Genomic DNA, 15397 nt, shown 5'->3' with positions numbered 1-15397 from the left:
TGAAAATCAATATAGATAAATCATATTTCTAAATTCATTTTATTTTATTTCAATTTAAAAAGAAAATTTGGGAACAGGATATTAATAAAAATCCTAGATTAGTTCCTATCCAAAACATCATCTGCTTTTTTCACATTCAATAATTACACTTTCGGTTTTGTTTGAAACTTTGTTAGTGCAAGTAACGTGTAAACTTGCGTCACTAGAAAAATAAATGTTAAAATTAATTGGCCTTATTCCTGATCAGCGCCACCGAGGCGTAGCGGCGACTTTTGGAACTATAATAATACGGTAGCCAATCAGAGGTGGCGCTGGAGTCGATGGACTCTGATGGAGATCTGTTATTTTCTCTATTTTGAATCATGTGAATAGCCAAGGCTTAACAAGCGATATGGTTTCAAAAGTATTGAAAGTTGATTTTACCTTTCTTATTCTGTCTCATATTATGAAATAAGACTTTCGGAGTAAGTTTTCATTCGATTTTGGTCTATTTGGAGATTATTAGGTTAATAATAATTAGTTAAAACATGTTTTTTCAAGTTGAAGCGGTAATAATCAAAACAGAGAAAATAACAGATCTCCATCAGAGTCCAGCGCCACCTCTGATTGGCTACCGTATTATTATAGTTCCAAAAGTCTCCGCTACGCCTCGGTGGCGCTGATCAGGAATAAGGCCAATTACGCGATTTTTTTGGGTTTTTTTTTTTTTTTTTTTTTTGAAAAAATTGTGTTTCTTACGTTCTAATTTGAAAGGAGACTAAAATTTCAGCATTTTCAACTTCATTCATAGAGACCTTAGCTAATGGCATCGCTTTTTCAACATTATTATAAGTTACACCTTCGTAAACGTTAAGAGATAAGTTTGATTGGCCAGAGGGAATGTTAAAGGTATGATGCCATTTTGAGGGTATAAGTGTGCCCTTTTTAAAAACAGGTACAAACACCGGACCTTCTTCACCTTGCAACTAAAATGTTAATTATTAACTATATGTAAACATACACTAAAGCTTGAAATTACAAGTAAACCCTTAAAAAAAAAATCACCTTTAAATAAACAGAATTTGACAAAACATCAATTTCACACACTTCGTTGGTTTCTTTCCCATAAATAAGAGCAGCCTTCAAAAATTTATTAAATTTAATAAGTGGAATACTTCAACTTAAAAATATTAAGATTATTATTCGCCCATGCTTATTATTTAACAAAGTTCAAACAACTTATGGAAAATCAATTTCTCTGACAATTCCCGGTTTTACCCACGTATTTCCCTGACATTTCCCGGTTTTACCCACGTATTTCCCTGACATTTCCGGGTTTTCCCCCACGTATTTCCCTGACATTTCCGGGTTTTCCCCCATGTATTTCCCTGACATTTCCGGGTTTTCCCCCATGTATTTCCCTGACATTTCCGGGTTTTCCCCCATGTATTTCCCTGACATTTCCGGGTTTTCCCCCATGTATTTCCCTGACATTTCCAGGATTTCCCCATGTATTTCCCTGACATTTCCCGGTTTTACCCACGTATTTCCCTGACATTTCCGGGTTTTCCCCCATGTATTTCCCTGACATTTCCAGGATTTCCCCATGTATTTCCCTGACATTTCCCGGTTTTACCCACGTATTTCCCTGACATTTCCGGGTTTTCCCCCATGTATTTCCTTGACATTTCCAGGATTTCCCCATGTATTTCCCTGACATTTCCCGGTTTTACCCACGTATTTCCCTGACATTTCCGGGTTTTCCCCATGTATTTCCCTGACATTTCCAGGTTTTCCCCATGTATTTCCCTGACATTTCCGGGTTTTCCCCATGTATTTCCCTGACATTTCCGGGTTTTCCCCATGTATTTCCCTGACATTTCCAGGTTTTCCCCATGTATTTCCCTGACATTTCCGGGTTTTCCCCATGTATTTCCCTGACATTTCCAGGTTTTCCCCATGTATTTCCCTGACATTTCCGGGTTTTCCCCATGTATTTCCCTGACATTTCCGGGTTTTCCCCATGTATTTCCCTGACATTTCCGGGTTTTCCCCATGTATTTCCCTGACATTTCCGGGTTTTCCCCATGTATTTCCCTGACATTTCCGGGTTTTCCCCACGTATTTCCCTGACATTTCCGGGTTTTCCCCATGTATTTCCCTGACATTTCCAGGTTTTCCCCTTGTATTTCCCTGACATTTCCGGGTTTTCCCCATGTATTTCCCTGACAATTCCGGGTTTTCCCCATGTATTTCCCTGACAATTCCGGGTTTTCCCCATGTATTTCCCTGACATTTCCAGGTTTTCCCCATGTATTTCCCTGACATTTCCAGGTTTTCCCCATGTATTTCCCTGACATTTCCAGGTTTTCCCCATGTATTTCCCTGACATTTCCGGGTTTTCCCCATGTATTTCCCTGACATTTCCGGGTTTTCCCCTTGTATTTCCCTGACATTTCCGGGTTTTCCCCCATGTATTTCCCTGACAATTCCGGGTTTTCCCCTTGTATTTCCCTGACAATTCCGGGTTTTCCCCTTGTATTTCCCTGACAATTCCGGGTTTTCCCCATGTATTTCCCTGACAATTCCGGGTTTTCCCCATGTATTTCCCTGACAATTCCGGGTTTTCCCCCCATGTATTTCCCTGACATTTCCGGGTTTTCCCCATGTATTTCCCTGACACTCCCGGGGTTTCCCCATGTATTTCCCTAATAATTCCTGGTTTTATCCATGTATTTCCCTGACTACCTCAAGCTCACAAATTTCCCCGACATTTCCAGGCTTGTAAGAAGTGAAGAACCCAGTTTAACTTACTTCTTCAGCCGCACCTAAAGCTACAACCTCATCAGGCGGTATTGACGTAAAAACATCAGCCTTCATAAACTTATCCTTAATCATATCTTGTAAACGAGATATTTTAGTTGAACCACCAGCTAAAACCACCTAAAAACAAACAATTAATTAAGTTAATTGAGCCATTGAACCGCGCCAAAGAGTATCACGCCAAAGATGAAGGTTTACTTTATCAATATCATCTTTATCCAAGCCGGCTTCTTGTAAAGCGCAATCAATTTGTTCCAAACATTGTTGCAAAGTCGAATTAATTAGAGATTCGAATCGGGCTCGGCTGACGTTTAAACTTAAGTCAATTCCTTCGTGCAACGACTCGGCGCAACATATAGCGGTATTTACAGTTGTTAAACCTTGTTTACACGATTCAGCAGCATTCCATAACTTGCCCATAGCTCTCTTGTTATCCGAAATGGAAACTTTATACTGCCTAAGGTTTAATTACGATTAGAAATAAATTAATCTCTTTTTGGTTTCCTTTGAACAAGAAGAAGAAGAGACGTGCCTCTGAAACTCTTGAGAACAAAAGTCAACTAAGCATTTGGTCATATTATCTCCGCCTAAATGTTCCTTGTGAATTTGATAAATAATTCTATAAATTCCTCCTAAAACTTTCATTATCGTTACATCCATAGAAGTTCCGCCCACTCGAAATATCACAATGTTGCTAATTAAATATCAATAATAATTAAAAAAATAAAAGTTAAGTGAAAACTTAAAGGAAACTATTCAGGTAACGTAACATTATACCCTAAAAGAAGGGCCTTTTTCTAAATATCAAAGGAAAAATATTAAAAAATAAATAAATGATCTCTTAATACAAAATAATTAGCATTTAATTAGTCTTAAAAATAATCAAGGACTACTGCGCCGCCATTGCTTTAGTGACGTCAAATAGCCCCCCTAAAAGGGATTGGTTGAATTTTAACAGGCTGAGAGAGGTAAGCAGGGCCGGAAATAAGAAAATTTTTATATAGAACATAGTCCACTAGAATGTGCAAAAATAGTATCACATCTTCAAAGTCAATCTATCAAAACTTCAGAAATCTTATTGGTCAAATTGTCCATTGACCAACTGACCACCCTTAGTTTTTAAGTAAAATGACATTTTAAAATTTATTGCACCATGTCCAGTACCCTGTGCTTATTTCCAGCCCTGCGTGTAAGGGTAAGATAGGGCATAGCCCACTCGATCACGCGCGGCGGGGCCTAAAAGTAGTTTTATTTAGCAGACATCACTAAACCAAGAAGTTATATCAGTATCTCAGAGAGAAGATATAAATTCTCCAGATTTCCAGCTTTATCTCCAGTCCTAACGTAGGTCCGCAGTCAATCCCGTCTCTAAATTACAACCAGCATATTTCCGACTGACCAGAGCGAAATAGCCCAGCGCCTCCTTTTACGTCCCCCCTTGTATTTTGAAAGGGGGACTGGGACTATGGCGCGCGAATACAAAGGCATCTTATATCTTCTCTCTGAGATACTGATATAACTTCTTGACTAAACCATGTCCTCCTTTTTTAAGACAAATTAAATGATAATTATTTAATAATAATAATAAGAGATAATTTATTTTATTTTTTAATATATTTACTTTTATATTTAGAAAAAGGCCATTCTTTTAACCTGAACTTAATTTCCTTTAACAATTTTTCTAAAATTACCAGTTAGAATGGTTTGATTCTTGGCCTATTTTGTAGGACAAAGCTGCAGCTGCTGGTTCATTAATAACCCTAAGAACTTCAAATCCAGCTTTAGATGCGCATTCCCTGTAAAGAATATTAATTATCTTAAAAACTATTTAATTATTAAGTTTTTAATTGTTTTTTATTAATTACTTGATAATTTTCCTTTGCTCAGGCAAAAAGTGCCATGGTACAGTGACAACTGCCGGAAAAGCTGTGCTTTCTTGACTGCATCTCTGAGCAATTTCTAAATGAAATTAAAAAGGTCAACTAAAAGAGTCAAGACTCGTTAAAAAATATAATACCAAGCATATGTTGAAAGAAAAACTTCAAAATTTCTTCAGGAGAATAGTGTTTAACTTTATTTCCATCGTCTATTTCAAATTTGTTTCCATCCTGTGTTATTAACTATGGAAACAAAATTTTAAATTAATATTTTGGATTATTAACAAAGAGGGTTGCGACTCCGAGAGATATGGCATACTTTGCATGTTCTTCCATAATAGTCTTTAATATCTAATGATTCTTTTCCTATTAGGTTTTTAATATGACTTATTGTTGAAGACGCGTACCGTAGACGCATTTGTTTAGCCGATGTTCCAACACACTAGAAGAAATAATGTGTTGAATAAAAAATGCCTATTTCAATTGCCGATAACATTTTATAACATTACCTTTTCTCCATCAATAAAAGAGACCAAAGAGGGAGTTACTCGATCACCCGCATAATTAGCTAAAACATCCGTTTTTCCATCCTAAACAAAAGAAAGAATAATTTTATTAAATTATTATTAATTCGTTTCATTGTGCAAAAGCCATGTGCTAGCATTTGCATTTTGCAATGGGAAAGACCAAGGCTTAGCACAAAAACACGAACGATATACTCGTTGTACAGTGGGAATTATAGTTTAAATTAAAAATATATATTAAAAATTCCTTTATACAAATTAAAACAACATACAAACCTTATTCATAGCGATGGAAAAATTGGAAGTTCCAAAATATATTCCAAAACTCGCATCCACCATACCCGCCATTTTGAATTTCAATAATTACTATTTAAAAAGTTTCGTAATAACCACAGCCCACTTGGTTCCAGCTAAAAACAATCAATATTAAGTATTTATCAAAATGTTTCCGATTTCTATCAACTCAGAATTTTTAATGAGATGTAAAGTAAATTTTGAGCCTAAATTCGTAATTTTTATTCATTATTTCGCTATCAATAATTTTTTAAAACTAGCTCACTCGATCAAGCAATCTCTATTTTTTACGAAAGGTACTTACAACAGTGGGCCATGGCGGAAGGCGCGCCGAAGGGCACAATGATCCATGTCTCCTTTTATATTACTCCATGGTAGCAGATTGCTAGCAGCCCATGATTCACTTTCAAATGTTTTGGCGCGAGTAGTTAACTCGTTATTATTGGTTCGCGTGTGCTCTATAAAATGAACCAATGAGAATCCGACAAATGGACTTGTCAAAATTTCCCATCCTTGGCTTCTCATTGCATCAGTTCGAATTTAGTGTGCGTTTTAATCGTGATTTAACTCAGTTTAATCTTTTACTGTCTCTTATAAAACATTAAAAGGTTAAAGTAGAAGGTTTATTTTGCCGAATAAGGTTGTTTCCTAGTAACTTGTATCATTAAATATTCTTTAAAATGAGACTATTGACAACCGGTAGCGGGCCTAAGAAGACGTGGTCACCCGATATGTGGTGTTTAATTTTAATAGGAATCATAACTTATTTGAGAACTGTAAATTCTTTAAAAGAGGGGCAATGCGAAGGTAAATAATGATAAAAAATATCTTAAAAACCGTCGTTAGAGTTTTCTGAATAAATATATATTTTCTCTTTACAGTTTGTGTTGGTGTTCTTAATAAGATTGATAAGAGTTTAACAAACGAAGTTCGTAAAGACCCTAGAAAAATTGAAGAGAGTATAAGGACGTTTTGCAAAGATACCAAAAAAGCTGAAAACCGATTTGTATGAAAATGAAGACCATCTAAATGAAAGTTAGCATTTAAATTAATGATTATAATTATTACTTTTTAGTGTTATTACGTTGGGGGTCTTGAAGAATCAGCTACTTCAATTGTATCAGAGATTTCAAAGCCTATGACTTACAACATGCCCAGCGATAAAATTTGTGAAAAACTCAAGAAAAATGATGCTCAGATATGTGAACTTAGATATGGTAATGTTTACAATTACATTAATTAATAATAATCCCCATTAAACTAAAAATAAAAATAAATAATACTTTTTTATCCTAATGCAGAAAAAACCATTGACCTAAAGACAGTAGATCTAAAGAAACTAAAAGTTAGAGATCTAAAAAAGATTTTATCAGATTGGGATGAGATTTGTGATGGCTGCATTGAAAAATCAGATTTCATCAAAAGAATAGAGGAATTGAAACCAAAATATGTACGAGAAGACTTATAGACAAGAAACACTAACTTAAATATAATTGTCACACATTTTCGCGCATTTTTTAGTTCTTGTTCGTTAAAATGAAACAACCCAAAGTTATTTATATTAAAAAAAACAACCCTTTAACTTATCCTAAGTCAAAAACAGTTTTTTTCAATAAAATATTGAGATTCTTCTCAAAAAACAAAACTGTTGTGTGATTCCTTTAAATTTAGTTTGGTTTAAAACAGGCACTACGTCATTATTACCAACCATAAGTTTATAAGACATGTTCCATAAGTAAGATGCTACCTTTATTTTGTCACTTCATGACAAGCTCTCAATAACTTATGGAACATACCTTATTATTAACTTATGAGGAAGGCAATACATATATCTTGAGATTCTTCTCAAAAACAAAACTGTTGTATGATTCCATTCATTTTAGTTTCGTTCAAAACAGGCACTACTTCATTATTACCATAAGTTTATAAGACATGTTCCATAAGTAAGATGCTACCTATATTATGTCACTTCATGACAAGCTCTCAATAACTTATGGAACATACCTTATTATTAACTTATGAGGAAGGCAATAGAGTGCTGTCAGAAGCGCCGGTGTGACGTCACCCATGCTGTTTTCCCATAAAGAAAACACGGTAACTGTCATGGCCGCCCATTGCTAAAGACAGACTCGTGACGTTTAACCTTGGATCTGACGTCACAACTGACAGCACTCTGAATCGCCGGTGTGACGTCACCCATGCTGTTTTCCCATAAAGAAAACACGGTAACTGTCATGGCCGCCCATTGCTAAAGACAGACTCGTGACGTTTAACCTTGGATCTGACGTCACAACTGACAGCACTCTATAGTCCGCTACCACGAACTTTCTCGTGACGTCATACCTCTCTTACCTCGGTTTTTGCGACCATATTGGAAGTCGTCAACTAGGGCCATACAATTTAAGACTACCAATATTGACGTCCCGTACCCGTAGCTCCTCCCCTGTCAGTACCACTCTATATATCTCTTCCCAATTAAAGAGAAAATATTTTGGTTAGCCACCTGAGTTATGATTTTATTTTGACTAAAATACCCAGATTTCATACATCATCAAAAATAAACACGAAAAAATATTTGATTTTATCTTATAAAGGAAGGGGGATTATTATTCACTGTAAAACTAGACTCGTGCAAAATAGTAAAAACAACCGTTTTTTTTTCTTTTTTTTCAAAAATAACCTAAATTAAACCTTCCATTATTGCTTATTTTGATAAAAAATAGCAAAAGGAAGATTCCGCTTCCCACGTATAATAACAAACAAACAAACTAAAAAAATCTCTTGTGTAAAATAACAGAAGTAAGATGAGACTAGAAGTACTGAGCTAACCAAATTCTTCACTTGGCGAAAGTGAATATTCTTGATAACACACCAACGGTTGGCCCTCTGGTAGCGGTTTCAGAATTTCCCCTCCAAAACGTGAGACGCTCGCGGTGGTAGACGGCCGAACTAGATTCAAGCACCCGCGTCCGTGTTTCGCCGCTTTAGGTTGAGGGGAAGGGGGTAGGAAATGTTTTTGGAACTCGACCAATTTTTTTCTCTCTAGCGTAGGGGCGATTGAAGCGGCGTAAAATCCTCAAATTTGTTCACTAGTGCCAGGATCTACTATCAATGCTAGAGCCCTTCACTTCTAGTCTCATCTCACTTCTGAAAATAATAATCTATCTGGGTTTTGTTATTTTTATCTACCGATAATTGGTAATTTAATTTTACACCCTTGAGTAAATAGAGGCAGGTATTTAAAGAAAAAGAAACAACATTAACTTCATTAAGTATGTTATCCCGCTAAAAAAAAAAAATGCTACACAATTCTATACATGAATTAGGTGCCTTAGTAAGGAAAATTTGTCGTCTCTTGAACCCTTTTTTTTTCTTATTTTTGAACATTACACGCTCCACTACATGTCTCTTCTTAATTTTTTTTTAAACTTGCCTTTTTCACGTCAATTTTTTTTAAGGCACAATATTCATGTCCAGGTGTATAATCTTGTGTTTTTTGTTTGTATTTTTACATAAAGTACCACGTACCACATTTTTGTGGGGCGTGTTGTCAAATAATTAACGGTGAAAGCTTTGTACGACTTTGTTTTTTCTTTTTATACAGACACAAATTAATTTTATATCGTTTTATATAGACACAAAAACAACGTGTTACCAGAAAAAAAATAATTAGGTTAATAGGTCCTATATATGGTTTTAATTTTTTTTTATTAATTTATGGCTAGCTTTTGTTTCAATCAAAGTCATGGGGGAATAAAAAAAATAATGGGTATAAAATAAAAAATTTCCAACTAAATTAGCTACCGTTTATTAGTTATTTCCTGTCCGTACTCGGACGCGAGTCCCAAGTTCGTACTCGGACGCGAGTCCCAAGTACGTACTCGGACGCGAGTCCCAAGTCCGTACTCGGACGCGAGTCCCAAGTCCGTACTCGGACGCGAGTCCCAAGTCCGTACTCGGACGCGGGTCCCAAGTTCGTACTCGGACGAGACTCTCAAGCTCGTACTCGGACGCGACTCCCAAGTTCGTACTCGGACGCGAGTCCCAAGCTGGTACTCGGACGCGAGTCCCAAGCTCGTACTCGGACGCGAGTCCCAAGCTCGTACTCGGACGCGAGTCCCAAGTCCGTACTCGGACGCGAGTCCCAAGTTCGTACTCGGACGCGAGTCCCAAGTTCGTACACGGGCGCGAGTCCCAAATCCGCACTCGGGCGCGAGTCCCAAGTCTGTACCTCAGACTCGCAATCCGAATCTAGTAACCTGTTTTCCTAGGAATTTGCGAGTACCATGAGTTCTCCGTTAAAGCTCATAACCTGGCGAGTCCATTTCATAAAACAAGCTTTCAGTTTTAGTTGCCATGTGCGATACGCGTTATATTCCCCTATCCCTGGCTGCATTGTGTTAAATTGGACTCGGTAAACGTTTTAGGACTCGCATTGAACTCGGCTAACAAATTTGGACTTTTCGGGGATTCGCAAGAACTGGGAAATTGGACTCGAGGAAGGCTACTTAGCGAGTACAGTTTTAAAAGTAATCGCAAGTTCGCAACCTAAAAAATTCCGCACTCGCTCACCTCAATTCTTTCCCCATCTAAACTATAATATTTTATTTTGTAAAGCTTAAATTAAAAATGGCTCGTTAAAACACAGGGATATTAATATTATACGATATTGTTTGTATGGCACCGAGAAAAAGTTAGTAAAATAAGTGTTTTAAAAAGAATAAGGGAACCTATAATATGGCATACCGGTTAGATAAACACCTTAAACCTAATAAAATTCAACCAAAAACTAAATTATCACGAACGTTTTCGTGAAAAAATACGTTCGGATCATAAAACAATGAAACCAAAAAAACAACCTACTACTTGAATAATTTCATAGGATGAAATAATCAAGAGTTTCGGAGAAGCTTAATTGTTAAAGTTTAATTAGGAATTAAAGGAGGGATCTTATACTACAGTATAGCATTACCGTAGTCGCAATGTTACGACTTCCCCATTTAAATAAGGTTTTTACTAGCATTTTTTACATGATTTTACCGTTTTTTACAATTTACCTTATTTATAATATATATATATTAGTAATTCTATATATAAAATATATACAAAGGGGTTAACTAATAATAATAATAATGATTAAAAAATGCTATTAACATAAAAATAACGAGCTTGGCTAAATAATAAATATAACGAAGAAAGAAAAATAAAAAATTGTTAAAATTATTGGTGACAGCAAATTAAAAATTACTATATGTTCCTTCCATAAGTATGACACTTCCTATAGAGTGCTGTCAGAAGCGCCGGTGTGACGTCACCCATGCTGTTTTCCCATAAAGAAAAAACGGTAACTGTCATGGCCGCCCATTGCTAAAGGCAGACTCGTGACGTTTAACCTTGGATCTGACGTCACAACTGACAGCACTCTATACTTCGTAATGCTACTGAGAGACTTACAGCTCGAGCTAGTTCTAGCAGAACGACAAGCGAGAATTGAAGTACTACACTCGGTGGTTAATTAGTTTTGCAGGACTTCCATCTAGGTCCTATTTAGTCTGTACTAAGCCTTTGACAGCGCCTTACCAGGCGTCTTCGCTTTACCTCGAATCTATGACCTACCTCATTCACTTCATGACAAGCTCCAGTTTCTAAGTTACCAGTGACAAACTTATCAGTGGAACATATCTTATGAACGTATGATAATAATTAGAAGCCCCAAAGCGCATTTCAGAGAGCTTTTAGCAACCAAATAGAAATAAAGCAATTAAATATTTGATTTGGTTATTTTTGCCACGGTAATTCGATATGGCACACCCATATCAGTAGTTATAACCCCCTAGATACCCAGCAATCCAAGATGGCGTCGTATGGAGGCCATCTTGGATTGCGGCATATCTAGGTGGTCTATACTACTCATACCCACTTAAATTTTCATAAGAGGTTAAAAAATAGGCGTAAAAAAGCGCGAATGCCTATTTATAATAATTTAAGGAGCAATAGCAGCTCTTTGCCTTTGACATTATTATAATTAATTGAAATATAACGATCGAGGGTTGCCTGCAGAAGCAATTACTTTCCCCCAGTTCTTGAGTTTGATTTAACGTTACAGCCTAACTAAAATGAATTATATTAAACGTAATATACTAATTTCTAATTTGAATCCTAAGTAAAGTAAAGTAAATAAAAATTAATTTTGTTGGTATAAACACACCCATTCATACATTAATTATTAAATATACCTTGTTTGGAAGCGCCTATTGTTAGCAATACACATTTACGTTAATTAACTAAAACTAATCCGAAATTCCCAAGAAACAATGTAACTGTTGAGGTGGTGGTTTACGAATAAATTTCAGGCGGGGGTCAAAGGGGGAAATACGTTTTTTTGTTGTGTTTTTTACCTTAATTAACCGCATTCATTACTAACCTCATTCATTCAATAATCACTCAGCTTTTTCTAGCTGCGGCGAATTCGCTTCTTTCTCATCAAAATAAACTTTTGTTATGACAATATCACCCGTCGACAGAGTCTGGCAACCGGATTCCACCGGGTTATGACACTGCGTAATTTGATATTGAGGAACGCTGACGCTCGTATTTTTCTTTTGAATGTGGCAAGTGCAATGGCAATTATTTCCAGTCACCCCACTGACGTTGCTATTGCTACTCAAACTTCCAGCCGGTGACCAATTAGAATAAGAATAGTCCATCATTCCATTTGGGGCGTTGATGTCCGGGCTACGATTAATGCTTCGAAATGAATGGCACGGAGATTCTGGCAAGCTTAAAGATTCCATTAGCGAGTCTAGGGTCACATCCCCTTGATTGGATGAGGACCGAATATGGTAATCGTCATCTTCGTCATCCTCGTCTATGCTATCATCCGAAAACATATCGTGTCCACCTGACCCTGAATGAACTGAACCGGAATCATTGCTAGTTCCGTGACTTCGAAGTCGTTCTAGTTTGCGAGCTACTTTATGGGAACCCTCAATTTTTGTACGCTCTTCGTCAGTTAGTTCCAAGTACCTTAAAATATCCATTTATTACATAATGTTACGTACGGTGGCGTATTATTATTTTTGTCATCATTACCTAAGAAGTCTAATTTCTCGATTACTAAGAACAATTTGTTTGGAGCTACTGTTAAGCTTTTGTTTTAAATCAGACACTTCCATGTCGATTTTTCTTTGCTTTTTAGAGTTTTTAACATCCTCAGGTTGAATATACGCTAGAACTTGCTCTTGGCATAATTCCTTCATCAATTTAGCAAATTCCGGTAACATTTGTCTTTGATAAAGACAAAAGGATGAATATCTAATGATACTAGTTATGAGACTACGGATACTGAATTAAAAACGAACTTTTTTAAGCTATTAAAAACTGTTGGCACCAAACAAAAGACGTCAAAAGCCGCGTGAAAAATCATATCTTCCGTCAAAGGTCTCCGACTCCAAAATTTCTGATCTTTCCTATATAGATTTTTCATCTGTTCTTTTTTAGGATTAGTAGGAGCTCCGTGAAAACCGCAAAGAGTATTTAAGGAGACCGCTTTGACTTTGTAAACTGGCTTGCCCGTCTCCTGTTGCTGAAGAACAGCGTGGGCAGCCTAGAGAAGAATTTTGGGGTGTAGCCAAGCAATCTGACTTTCAGTTAAACGGTACCAAATCTACCTGGGTATCAAAAACATTTTTTAAGAGTACACCGTGTTGGTGATAGAGAGCTGCGCTATCGTTTCTACAATCATGAGCCACCTAATTACGATACAATTTGATTGGGTGTTAGAACCACGAGCACTAGCCACGAACTAGTTCCTTCAAGGGTTGCCACAAAGAACTTCGTAGCAACCCTGTTTAAAATAAAAATCTAAACTAACTTTAACAATTTTATCAGATTCTAATATTTCCTTTAAACCTCCTTCGTCAATGAGATTGGGATTTGAGAAAACATCAAAGATATAAACTTGTTCATCTGGCGTTGCGAGTTGCAACAGGGTCATGGGTCCATTAGGTCCCAAATTAACTCCTTCCACATCCAAAGCTACAACGGGTTCCTTCTCGGAAGAAATCCTTTTAACAGCTACGACGCAATCTTTCAATTTTGTAATAATCTTGACATTTCTCATCATTTTGGATAAGTTGTGGTCCAAAATGTTTCCCTCTCTACCATTAGGGACTCCCGACTGATAAGTGGGTCTGTCTCTATAATCCATAGCGGAATTGTCAGCCACGGCTTTCATTATTTGAGATTTGAGCCTTTGTTGAAAGGAAACGGGTCTATCGTGGCTGTAACGTCCACTACCGCTGGAGGGAGACGACTGAGTGGAAGAAGCGGTACTTTTATTTAAACCAGGAATGGGTGATTCCGCGTGATTTTGGTTGCTTAGCGATTTGGCTGGAGAAGGTGGGACTGGAGTTGAATGACCACTTTCTTGGTCTATTCTAGATGTTTTAGGATTTGCGTTTGACCGAGTGGGGGATTTGGAAACACTCAATGGTGAAGGTGACTGTTGCCTAAAGTTTTCAAGATTTGGCTTGCTAACTTTCCTATTTTCGTTTTGGAAGTCTACAGTTGGGATGGAATTTGTCGGAGTAACTGGAGTAGCTGGAAAAGAGGCTGAAGGTGTGGAAGATGGAGTTTTAAATGCACCAGGAGGCCTATCCGGTACTAAAGAAACCAAGCTAGCTTGCAAATGGAAAACTTGAGAATTCATTTTCAAGAAAGTTGCCAAATCTTGTACGTTGTTAAGCATTTTAGACCACATTTCTGGTGGGTAACAAGAGGTTAAATGCTGAAAGAGTTGGTTAACAGTTTGTGGCCCTCTCATTTTGATCACTCCTTGAAAGCAGCAAATTAACATATTAGTTAGATTCTCATCTAAAGGTTCCTCTTCGCAGATTTTGGTTATGTTCTGATTTATTTCTCCATTATTGTTTTCAAGTACGCTTTTGAGGATGACGTAGTCGTCATTCACTACAAAAGTGTCCGGAAATTTGAGTAAAAAGTCTTTAAACTCTTTTATGTGCTGCCCGGAGATGTGGCGAATTTCAGGAGGAGCCTGAGAACGGTGGCCGAGTAAACTTTTTATCGGAACTTCGGCCACCCCATACTGATCTAGTTTCATTTTAAAGTAACTACACGCTTCCAATACGTAATCTCTTTTCACTTTATTTCCGAATGGGTCTGTCCCATCGTTAGAGTAACAGGTAACGGTAACCTGATCCCCATCAATAGTAAAGAGAGCGGGAAATTGACACAGAAACTTACGTAGGCCCGCTTGGCTTCCTCCGGCGATTTGACGCATTTCTTTGGTGAATCCTTTGGTTCCAAATTGACAAGATAAATCGTGTAAAGTTCGAGGCTGCCCTTTATCCATTAGGCGGTCCAAGAAAAACATAAGGGTCATGTTTCGAACATGATCGTAATCTTGATTCTCCATTTTCATCGAAGCTTAATTCTTCACAACCTAATGAATTTCCAGTTGAAATTTACGATTTTGGCACTTATTTTATGGTTGAAAAAGAAGAACCGGGTGTAATTTTAACCCGGCCGTAGCCGTAATTAACACAAATTCCTAATACGACGCCATTTTTAAAGGGAACTCGTTAGATATGTGACGTCACACGTCGGCACATATTTGCCTCAATATTGGCGCGAAATTTAAATAGTCTGAAAGCTCGTGTCTTTCACGACCAACCCACATGTTTACGGACAGTGAATTTGATTATTTTTCACAACAAACACGACATGCTCTAAACATTACAGGATATGTAAAATTTAAAATGGTCAGAGAGTTGCGTACTCCTATAAGCCAAGCTTCTGGGCGACAAAGTTTGAAGTACATGCCGACTGACCAGTGTCCGCCGGACACCCCTTCCGTCACCTCCTAAGTAAGCCTAATTT

The 15397-nt window shown here is 37.1% G+C and overlaps 3 protein-coding genes across 6 annotated transcripts; 1 reads left to right on the top strand and 2 right to left on the bottom strand.

Moving 5' to 3' along the window:
* Positions 1–20: 20 nt before the first annotated feature.
* LOC149691766 (heat shock 70 kDa protein 14-like) lies at positions 21–5703 on the bottom strand. The gene is made up of 12 exons (XM_089869144.1): positions 5480–5703; positions 5189–5269; positions 4999–5121; positions 4820–4922; positions 4668–4761; positions 4494–4598; positions 3331–3496; positions 3001–3255; positions 2794–2922; positions 1045–1119; positions 739–965; positions 21–202 (listed from the first exon to the last, which is right to left on the bottom strand). Exons 1-12 carry the CDS (start codon positions 5549–5551, stop codon positions 118–120), a joined length of 1515 nt encoding a protein of 504 aa, XP_089725270.1. The 5' UTR covers positions 5552–5703; the 3' UTR covers positions 21–117.
* A 293-nt stretch (positions 5704–5996) lies between these two features.
* Manf (mesencephalic astrocyte-derived neurotrophic factor) lies at positions 5997–7142 on the top strand. Its single transcript, XM_089869146.1, has 4 exons — positions 5997–6304; positions 6379–6503; positions 6573–6714; positions 6799–7142. The coding sequence occupies exons 1-4, from the start codon at positions 6178–6180 to the stop codon at positions 6963–6965; spliced, it is 561 nt and encodes a 186-aa protein (XP_089725272.1). The 5' UTR covers positions 5997–6177; the 3' UTR covers positions 6966–7142.
* Positions 7143–7986: 844 nt separating this feature from the next.
* Positions 7987–15108, bottom strand: egl (Egl_like_exo domain-containing protein). Of its 4 annotated transcripts, none has more exons than XM_089869177.1 (6): positions 13371–15108; positions 13168–13248; positions 12859–13103; positions 12590–12784; positions 9729–12523; positions 7987–9652 (listed from the first exon to the last, which is right to left on the bottom strand). In XM_089869177.1, the coding sequence occupies exons 1-5, from the start codon at positions 14937–14939 to the stop codon at positions 11938–11940; spliced, it is 2676 nt and encodes an 891-aa protein (XP_089725303.1). In that variant the 5' UTR covers positions 14940–15108; the 3' UTR covers positions 7987–9652; positions 9729–11937. The 4 variants fall into 4 exon arrangements, with proteins under 4 accessions (XP_089725303.1, XP_089725301.1, XP_089725302.1 ...); XM_089869175.1 differs by having other exon boundaries at positions 7987–9627; XM_089869176.1 differs by having other exon boundaries at positions 7987–9552.
* Between the last annotated feature and the right edge of the window lie 289 nt (positions 15109–15397).

The sequence above is a fragment of the Phalangium opilio genome, unplaced genomic scaffold, assembly GCF_054372755.1.
Source record: "Phalangium opilio isolate 3A_F unplaced genomic scaffold, DU_Popi_V2 ptg000025l_1, whole genome shotgun sequence".
Taxonomy (NCBI): Eukaryota; Metazoa; Arthropoda; class Arachnida; order Opiliones; family Phalangiidae; genus Phalangium; species Phalangium opilio.
Note: the sequence above shows the minus strand (reverse complement) of the source record. Positions and strands in the feature narration are given on the sequence as shown.